General features: G+C 41.1%; 1 protein-coding gene across 1 annotated transcript in view; it reads left to right on the forward strand.

The window, feature by feature from the left end:
• Positions 1-9,737, forward strand: part of LOC120937275 (cAMP-dependent protein kinase inhibitor alpha-like) — a 242,708-nt gene extending 232,971 nt beyond the window's left edge. The window contains exons 2-3 of the mRNA XM_040350347.1: positions 1,629-1,801; positions 8,964-9,737. Coding sequence (XP_040206281.1) covers positions 1,629-1,801; positions 8,964-9,037 — 247 coding nt within the window. The 3' untranslated portion in view covers positions 9,038-9,737. The remainder of the gene's footprint in view (positions 1-1,628; positions 1,802-8,963) is intronic.
• Positions 9,738-11,144: the final 1,407 nt, after the last annotated feature.

An 11,144-nucleotide genomic window follows, 5' to 3' on the forward strand; every position in this document is an offset into this window, starting at 1 on the left:
GCTGCCTACACAGTGTGATGTGAGCTTTTTGTCAGGCATTCCAACCGTGTGTATGCTCCATCACACTTTTTCTGTGAGAATTCCTGCCAAGAAAAGATTGAGAGCAGGATCTAAATTTTCGTGACAGGAAAAATTCCTTTGGAATCGTGTTCTCCTGTATGCAATTACGACGCAAAAAAAAGTGCATGCTCAGAATCAAGCAGAAGAGCCGAACTGCCTATTGATTGCCCTTATTATTCTCGGCTCGTCGTACGTCACCGTGTTGATGATCGGAATTTCAGACAAGATTTGTGTGACCTTGTGTATGCAAGACAAATTTGAGCTGTTTTCCTGCTGGAAAAACATGGTTTTTCCTGTCAAAAAAATGATGGTGTGTACAGGGCATTACAGATATTACTATTTAGAAAGCACCCACAGCACGAATAGAAAAGCCATCCCCTGCCAGCATGCACCCTTCTTTTTAAATAACAGGAAGCTTTGGGGAAGCCAGGGTCATTCTGTGCAGCATGCTGGCAGGCTGTGGCTGCTTTCTAAAGGAAATTAACTGTAAGACTTTGCATGCCTTTTTGTTTTGATGTGCCTGTTTTTGGCTGATTTAAACTAAAAGTTTAGTTGGGCTGTAAATCTGAAGCTTTCTTTAAAAAAAATACCTTAAGGTCCTTGTTTCTGCAATTTCTGTTATGGGGTGACAACGCCTCCTGCCTCCCAATTGCAACCTGCATTGCCTACCTGCTACATTGGCTTTCAGTGGAGACTTTACATCGTTGTGCTGACACTCATTGCGTTGAATGTAGACAGAAAAAGCCAATGAAAAGACATGAGGGGGGGTCGAAAGTACTGTTGCAACAAATGATAGAGATAAAAAACTGTTTTTTATTAACGGAAAACATAATTGTATTTGCACAATGCTTTAACAAAATGTCACCCAAATAAGGTTTAGAAATATTTTAATGATTTTTGTATTTGGCGATTGGCAAAGAGTTTCTCATATATTTAAGATGACCCAAACAGATCATTACCATATTTTCCAGTGTATAAGGCGACCGGGCGTATAAGACGACCCCCTAATTTTACATTTTTTAACAATTTTTTTGCCTGTACTCACCGTATAAGACGACCCCCCTTTCGATGCTTCTGGCGCTTCATATTTCTTCCTTCTGGAGCCATATTCTTCATTCTTGCTGGAAGCCAATCACGGCAAGCGATGCATTATATTAATGAATTCAAAGCCTGCTTGGATTGACAGAGGCTGTAACATCAGCCCACGCCTCTCTGACTCTTAAAGCCAATCCGGGCAGGATACTGTATGTAGCCTGCTTGGATTGGCAGAGGTTGTTACTCCAATCCGAGGAGGCTCTGTATTCATTTGAATACATCGCTCACTGGAATTGGCTAAGCGGTATATACTGTATGTAGCTGAAGCTACATACAGTATTACCGCACATCCAACATGCATCTGAGCAGCTGACCCGGCATATAAGACGACCCCTGCTTTTTTTGGCCAGTTTTTTTAAGTGTAAAAGGTAGTCTTATACGCCAGCAAATACAGTACTTTCTTTATATATATATATATATATATATTTTGTTCCATCTAGAAGTAGTCTGACTTTGCTCTTTGTCTCTTACAGATGTTGCTATGAAGAGAGGCCAGCAATGACTGATGTGGAGCCTGTGGTCACAGATTTTGCAGCATCAGGAAGATCAGGTCGCCGCAATGCCTTACCAGACATTTTGGGTTCTCCAGCAGGGGCAGAAGCCACTGATCTACCACAAAAACTAGCAGAGCTCTCTGTATCTCAAGGTAACGTCTTACAATATAAGTATTACATCAAATGTTGTTCAGGTATTGGTCAAATGTCCTTATCTACATTTGTTCTGCATTAGTTACTCAAAGTACTGAAGCAAGAGGATCATCATGATAGCCAGACAACCAGCATTTGCAGGAGGAGAAACCAGCATTGACAGCCTCTGTACTTCTCAGAAAGAAATGTCAGCAAAGCAGGTTGAACTTTTCTGTAATAAAAAACCCAACTTTAAAAATATCAGTTGACAGCTGTGCTACACCAATTCTAAGGGATCGCTCACAATTGCTTGAAATGCCAGGAATAGCAGGAGACCTTGCTACTGAAATTTACAAAAATGATCTTGTCTGTGTACGGAAAATGCCACTGACAGCAAATGTAAGAAAACATCTTCAGTCCAAGTCTACAGAACCTTTCCTTTTTGTAATCACTGCTTAAGTGTACTATGTCTTCCCATAGAAAGCCTATACATTTGAAGGCAGGTGTTGGGTTGCAGTTTGTTCACCTTAATGTGGCACTGTACCACTTTGTTTATGCTAGAAACCCATTGGGAGCTATTCTGTCCCCTGTTATGTGCTCCAGACGATCACCTCGGGGGGGGGGGGGGGAGGGAATGTCCTGTTGGATGCCAATTACCTTCAAGGTTTGGGAGTTCATCTTAACAAGGGAAGCTTAAATAACAGATTCTGCATCATTCAGTGTCCACAGTGTGAGAGCCGGTCATGGATAGAATTGTCCTTGTTAAGGAGAGAGTAGGAACAGTGTATTTGGGTATCTGACGAGGAGAGAAATGGTAGGTTTCCGCTACAGGGTATCTCTTCTGACAATTTTTTGTATGTTTCCTGCCATCAGCCAGATTCCATTCAAGGACTTTATGGGCATTGGGGCAACCCAGTAGCCTTGATATCTCCTTCAAGGGTGAAGTCCTCAGGGATCCTGTGGTCTGTAAGGTCATATATTCCTACTGAAAAAATGCCCTTGTTGACAGTTTACCCTTCTGCATGAAGAAGTGTGTAACCTAAAACCTATTTAACCCCCCTGACGGTAAACCCGAGCGTGACTCGGGGTTGGTTTTCAATGCTAAAATGGGTATCCCCGAGTCACGCTCGGGGTGGACGTGCAGCGGCGTGGCTTACCTTTCGCTGGATCCACAGGCAAATTACTCACCTTGTCCCTGGATCCAGCGATGCCACCCCGCTGTGTGAGCGAGCGGGTCCTCCTCGCTCGATTCACAGTCCCCGTGTGCCGCCGATCTCCGTTCCCTGTTACGACGCACGGGAGCGGAGAACGGCGCCAAATTCAAAAAAGTAAACAAACACTTTACATACAGTATACTGTAATCTTATAGATTACAATACTGTATGTAAAAAAATACACACCCCCCTTGTCCCTAGTGGTCTGCCCAGTGCCCTACATGTACTTTTATAAAAATAAAAAATGTCATTTCTGCCTAAAAACTGTAGATTGTCCAAAAGTGTCCCTTTATGTCAAAAATGGTTTTAGATCAGCTAGAAAACAGCAATAATAAATTATAATCACTTGCAGAAATGTGCGATAGCGATTTGTGGGGAAATTCGTCATAAAAAAAAAAAAAATGACAGCGACAATTCTGCAACTGAGCAAATTTCAGTGATTTTGAGTTGATTACATTATTGAATAATTTTTATTATAATTATATTAGTATTTGTTATAATTATTTATAATTATTTATTATATTATAATTTATAATTTTTGTTTTAAAAAAAAAATCATACCCGGGATGCCTACAAGACTCTTGCTTGGTCAGATTTAAGTGAGTTATTTCTAAAAATTGCAGGCCTACAGTATAAAACGCCAAATTTCCTTGCAAAATAAATGTACCGCTTTTGGTACGTAATTCCAGACAGAATCATACCGCCAGGGAGGTTAATGCCTTTATACTATCTTATTTCTGTGATTACTCAATTTCTACACCATAAAATAATGTTGAAGTACCAATGTCTATTGTTTTCAACCACCCTTTTGGTTACGGTGATTAAACCCTGCCCACAAGCTATGCCCATAAAACCAAAGCTGAGGGCAAAAAACTAGTAACCAGTATTGTATTTTGGATTCCAGTAGCAGTTCTTTTTGCCATTACTGGCTTGCTATACCCCAATCTGCACCGCAAATGAAAAAGGTAGATTAAATATTGTCGGTGGGATTACTGTGATCGGCAATAAATAACTTTAAGTGATACACTTGGATGTTCACTTAAATAAAATTTACATGAAAAAAATCTGCATTTTACTTTATTAGCCACTTCAATACCAGGCACCTTTACCCCATTTCTGCCCTGGCCAAATTTCATTGCTATATGCAAGCATTTTACTGAATGAAATCTATTCATTCAGTTTTGTGATTGGCCACAGCTGATCTCATTGGCCCAGTCTGTACCATGTGATCACTGTGACCAATCACAGCTAGCAACACAATTGTACACAATGGATGGCTTGAAAGTTAGCCATCCATTGTTTACAACTGTCATGTGACCTGCTGTGATTGGTTACAGCGGTCAAATGGTACTGGCAGCGGGCTGGTACAGTGATCAGTCATCAGCTGGTGACAGTCTACGCCATTTTTGGCCCTGTTTTTGGCTCGATCCGGGAGGATATCATATGGCGTCCACCCGGATCGACGAAAGGCTGAGCCCAGCGTCATTCGTCCATAGACTGGGTGCAGTGGCGGCTGGTGCTCAAAATTTTTGGGGGGGGCGCAAACGGGAAAAAAAATTGCAGCCTCACTGTGCCTATCAAATGCAGCCACTGTGCCATCAATTATCACCACTGTGCCATGCCATCAAACGCAGCCACTGTGCCATCAATTGTCACCACTGTTCCATGCCATCAAACGCAGCCACTGTGCCATCAATTCGCACCACTGTGCCATCAATTCGCACCCGCTGTGCCATGCCATCAAGCGCACCCGCTGTGCCATGCCATCAAGCGCAGCCGCTGTGCCATGCCATCAAGCGCAGCCGCTGTGCCATGCCATCAAGCGCAGCCGCTGTGCCATGCCATCAAGCGCAGCCGCTGTGCCATGCCATCAAACGCAGCCGCTGTGCCATGCCATCAAGCGCAGCCGCTGTGCCCATTGATGTCACTGTGTGCCCTTCGTTGCCGCTGTGCACCTTCCCCCCCCCCCCGCCCGGCACTTACCTTTACTGGAGTCAGCCATCCACGTCCTCGACTCTATGTCTTCTCCCGCCTTCTATGACGATTCAGCCAATCAGGTTACCGGTAGCCAGAACCGGCCAACCTGATTGGCTGACATGCCTGTCAGTCTTATCCAAGGAAAGCACACCCCTACGTTTCGAGGATAATCCTCCGGGGACCCAAGGGCTGTACTCGGAAAGCCTATCAAAGCTGTTGGCTCTGATAGGCACTTCCCTACAGCCAACCAGCTGCCTCATGTCCGGCCATCTGAATAGAACAGCGCAGCAGTGACAATAACATAGATTTGTGCAATGCATAAATCTATGTTATTATACTCAGTGGCGGTGAGAGCAAGAGGGGGCGGCGCTCCAGCACCCTCTATGGACGAACCGCCACTGACTGGGTGGTAACTGGTATTTCATCATATTAAATTATAAGGATGGATATTACAGTTGAAAGTCAGCAACCTAATCAGAAAATGTGTTTTTTAAATATTACTGCTACTGTGTCCTATAACTATTATCCATAAAAGTGAGCTTTGTTACACTTGCTAAATGTTTTTTATTTGGAGACCATATTTGAAGCCTCACCCATGTAATTTTTAAAGTGGTTCTAAAAAAAATATAATGTAACCTTAATGCATTCCCTGCAGCCCTCGTTCCAGCACTGTGCCAGTTTTCAGCAGCATTCCTCTCCTTCTCACAGGACACACAGGCAGAAGGGGGGGCCATAGGCTACTGCTGCTGTCAGTCAAAACCTGTTAGGGAGTGGGGGGCATGGCTTAGCCACGCTGTTGCTATGCGCATCTACAGAAGCTCACAGCCTGGTAAAGGAGTGTTCCCGCATGGGTGCTCCCATAGCACATGACTTGCTTAGGGTGTACTAGGAAGAGGGGAAAAGCAGAGGGCACCGGCTGGGGAGCTCCAGAAGAGGATGTAAGGAACGTTTTGTGCAATACAGGTAAGTATAAAATATCTTTTTATTTTATTTTTTTAGGGGGAAAAAAAATCCATTGGAAGCACTTTAAACAAATTGGGAATCTGGTAATTTTATAGCATTATTCAAAGGACAGAAAGTGCTGGAAAATCCAAAATGTAATGGCTGTTGCTGTTCCAAGAGGTGAGGAGTAATCTTCCAGGACATACTGGATAACGGTTTTCTATGGGTGAAGTCATCTCACTTCCAAAAAAAATTCCCTTTTACTTTCTGGTGTGTTTTCCCACAGAAAGATAGACGTCTCCCAAGCAGGATACATACAACCTAATAAACACAATGGGATTTTAACCATGTGCTACTCAATCAAAAAAAAAAAGCTTTTACATTGTATGCATGAAGGTAAAAAACCTTGCGTGTGCAACAACCACCCAGCCCCTTAATACTTGAGCCTCCTTGATCCAGCGATGTCCAGGAAAGCCTTAGCTTTCCGGGCGACTCGCACTCCTGATTGGTTTTTGGCCGTAGCTGAAACCATTGGCTCTTGCTGCTGCCAATCACAGCCAGTGAGTTGATCAGGAGACAAAGGGGGCAGGGCCAAACTGAAGCTCCGTGTCTGAATAGAAACGCAGAGCAGTGGCCCAGCTCAGGTGCCCCCATAGCAAGCTGCTTGCTGTGGAGCACTTGGCAGGGGGAGGGGCCAGGAATGTTTGACGTGGGACCTGGGAAGAGGAAGATCCTGGCTTCTCTGTGCAAAACCATTTCAAAGAACAGATAAATAGAAAAAATAAAGTCTTGTTTTCTATTTAAAAAAATAAATACTTTAGACATTTTAAAACCTCTCCTGAATGATGGAACTTGATAGTAACCAACATTTAAAAACACCCATTATGCCACACTTACATGCCGTGTTTAGCAACGTTTGCATTTAGAAGCATTTTTTACATTGTAAATGGTCAGAAATGGATTTTCATTAAAAACACCAATAAATAAAATTCGGCTTTACAAGCTAATACAGGCATTTGGCATTTCAAATGCCGCTGAGCATCCATCCTGAACGCCTTTTTTTTTTTTTTGTTTTTTTTTTTTTTTGCTTTTCAAAAAATGCTTCTAACCTCAACTGCCTGGAAACGACTATTACTGCTCAGTTACACTTGCTTCGGCTTCAACACACATTGATGGCTAGTTTACACTTGCTTCAAAACAAGGCTTTGGACAGGCTTTGTAAAAGCCTGTCACTAAATAAAATGGTTAGCTTACAGTCCTGTTTACACAGGCTTCTGCTTTGCTTTTCTTCGTCTTTGCTTTAAAAATTATACCCCAATGTCGCTTTAGTGGTGCTTCAAAGCATCTTCAAAGCCTCCATAGAACTCTATAGCAAAGCTCGCTTGAAGCCACACCGAAGACTCATTGAAGTTCCACAAAGCCTCATCAAAACTTCATTGAAGCCCCACCAAAGCCTCATTAAAGCACCAAGCAAAAGCCTGTATAAACAGGATTCTAAGCAAACCATTTTATTTAGTGACGGGGCTTTGACTGGCGTACAGAGCTTTAAAAAAAACATGTCTGAAGCCATGTTTTGAAGCAAGTGTTAACTAGCCCTTAATGACTCGGTGTACATGTGCTGATAAGATAACATAGAGGAGAGTTCAGGGGCAGCTGAAAAAAATGCCCAACTGCTCCTAAACGTTAATTTACCAGCAGCAGTGTACATGAGGTCTTAACATGCAGTCCTTTGTTTTAACAAGACACTTTTTAAGAAAGGGTCTACCGCTTCTTTAGCAAGATAGGTCAAATCGGTATGCCTTTCAGTTATCCAGACTGACCTGATTGGATCGATCCTTCCTCCTCCATTAAGGCAGATTGGAACAAAGGGTAGTAGGGTGTAAACGGAAAGTGGAGTCTGGTTACTCCTTCCCACCCATAAAGCAGAACAAACTCCTTTCCATGTTAGTTCTGCAGAAACTAAGCGGACATAGATGTTGTCATCCACGCGCTCTGCTCTGACCAGCAGGGGATCTGTGAGGGGGATCACCTGCTGACCGGGACGGAGTTTTCCCTCATCTGATAGGGGCCTAAAACTTTCCTGTTGCACCACTGATCTTTACTCTATACAAGACCTAAGCCGGTTAATAAATCTTCTGGATATGTCAGGTAACTAGTAGACATGTGCACACTGAAATATGTCGTTTTGCAATTTCGTTTTCGTCCGAAAAATACATTTAGTTACTCCTGAAATCCGTTTTTATTTAGTTTCGTTAAAGATGCATTTGTCCGAAAATCTGAATTAAGGTCGAATCTGTCATTGAAGGCTTATGGTGTCTGCCGAATGTTCTAAGAAGATTCGATGGAGCAGCTAAACTGTACGAAGTCGCAATCGTACATTTCCGGTCGAATGTTCCTCCTACAAGCTATAGAAGAATTCTAATGTATGACACTAGTAATAATTACATTTATAATTTAGTACTAGTCAACCAACATTCGACTTCTTCTATAGTCTATGGGCCAAGCATTTGACCTGAAATGTGGCATCGTACAGTTTACCTGCTTGTCGAATCTTCTTAGAACTTCAATGACAGATTCGACATTTGTATGTTTTTCGCTGCTTCGTCGAATCTTCGACGTTCCTGTGAAAGGGTCTACCCCAACACTGTCTCTATAATGTCGAATCTTTCCTCTCTATGTAGAATAATCTTGGACTAATGGTTAAGGTTGGGCACATTCGACAGGTTCGATAGACACAGATTGCTATTGTCAGTGTCATGTCGAATCTCCTATCTATATCGAACTGTTGTAGCAATGAAAATAAAATTTTTTTTTTATGTCTGATCTTTCAGATTTCGGATTCTAAGCATTTGTGGTAGTTTGTTAAAACGATAACGAAAATGTCCCAAATTTGAACTAAAACAAATGCACGTGTTTAGGAACTAGTTCCCTACTTCAGTTCCATCTGCTGGCCCCTCTACTATGCCTTTACTTTGTCCTGCAATGAAAACTTGAATACTTGATAGATAAATGACCAAAACACTAATTATATTACTTTTTTTTAAATTAGATGATGGTGCAGGAGGAGGGGAACCTTCCGGAGAAACCCCAGCTGAAACTCCAGAAGAAAAATCAGATACTTGAACGTGATCCTGAATGGGAATTTTTTTTTGCTGGGAGGAGCAGCACTGATCTGCTCTAACCGGCAGGCTGTGTGCGGACTATGCAACATATTCATGTGGGAATGATATATCTCTTGGTACTTGGCGCCCTCGCTGAAATATAGAAATATATTTTCTACTCTAGATGGATATAGTCTAGGTCTGAGCTATATGACAAAGAATGTTATGTGGGTTATATTTTACAAAGCAAGTTTATTGAAAACTGTAAACTTAAAAAAGCACCAACAATTGGAGGACAAGGCATATACAATCTGTTTTGTTATAGAAGAAAATGCAACAGTAAAGATTTGTTTTGAGGACAGCAAATCAGGTGTTTCCTTATGTCACCATGTCTCACACCTATCATTTAACTTATAAATCATTGAAAGAATTAGGTCACCCTATGATATTGTTCCAGCTATTTGTCTTTGCAAAATAGGAAAAATAATAATCAAGGCAACCAATGTCTCAGTGCCTTATGTCATGCATTTTCTATGTGACCGTTCCATAAACTAAAGTGTCTAGGGAAAAAAGTCACGTGAAAGGTTGACAGAATTAACAGCCAGCAACTAAGAGCTGCATTTCTGTGTGTTACTTTGTCCAACACTGTAGCAATGTTTGTGACTTCAATTGTTTAATATGAAAATAAAAGTGATATTGGCATTGCTGTGGATGAATTGTAATTCTGAAAGAGTCTTTCTTGGGGATGAGAGATGAACTAGGATGACTATTTTCTCTTTTTATCCTGAAAGTGTTTGCCTAACAGGATTACAGCTATAAATAAAACATTGATTTATAAGCCAGATGAACAAATTTACATGAGGCATTTATAACCCAGCTGGGAGTAACATTCTGTGCAGTTGCTGTACATCTGCTAATAATTCAAAATACAATATGCCGAGAGAAAATGAAGTGGAACATGGCACCTTATTATGTAACGACAGCATTGTAGTCCCAGTACATGTATAACAGATGTACAGTCTGCTAAAACTTATGTTGCCAGGAATAACCTCAATACAGTTCCCATGCATTTAAAATATATATATATATATATATATATATATATATATATATATATATATATATATATATATATATATATATATAATTTTTTTTATTTTATCTGCCATTTTATATTACTAAAGTTTTTTACAGGACCTGTTTAGTGTCACAGAGCTCCAATACCTCATATGTGTGGTGCAAACACCATTTACATATGCGTGTGTATTCACACTTGCACGCAAGCATGGAGGGATGGGGATGCTTTAAAATTTGTATTTTATTTATTTTTACACTGTCCCTTTAATTTTTGAATCACTTTTATTCCTATTGCAAGAAATGCAAGGACAACAGGTCCTCTTTATGAAGAGATCTGGGATCAAAAAGATTAGATCTACAGTCACATCATATGCTTTTATCTTAAACATGATCAATGCAAACAATGGTCACTTTTGACAATCTAATAAAAGCTTTCTTGAAAATGTATCTTTATGTTGTGATTGCTGCCTGTCTATTGGCCATCTTTTAACCTAGGTTCAGACATATGCAGTGTGAGAAACACCGCAATCACTGCGCTTTTCCTGCACAGCATTGCTATCGCACTGTTTGCAATCCTTTTGGGATGTCATTAACTTCTTATTGACAATTGATATAAGGAAAGACGGTATGGACAGCCACACTCCAAAAGAACATAAGGTTGTCTTTTATTGTAAAAATGTTTTAAAAATTGATAAAAAATGCACTACAAAACAAGCAGAACACAGGGAAAACAGCCTACGCGTTTCACACTCCAATTAGTGCTTAGTCATTGAGCCATGACTAAGCACTAATTGGAGTGTGAAATGTGTAGGCTGTTTTCCCCGTGTTATGCTTGTTTTGTAGTGCATTTTTTTATCCATTTTTTTTACAATAAAGACAACCTTATGTTTTTTTTGGAGTGCGGCTGTCCATCCCGTCTTTCCTTATAATTATTGCTTTGTGCATTGCCAGCACCCTTGATTTCCTGAACTGTTGCTGATTTTCCCAACACACCCACCTGGAGCGGTTACTCCCTTTAACTTCTTATTGACACCCGCAGCAGATCACAAACA

The sequence above is a fragment of the Rana temporaria genome, chromosome 4 (genome assembly GCF_905171775.1).
Source record: "Rana temporaria chromosome 4, aRanTem1.1, whole genome shotgun sequence".
NCBI classification, from domain to species: domain Eukaryota; kingdom Metazoa; phylum Chordata; class Amphibia; order Anura; family Ranidae; genus Rana; species Rana temporaria.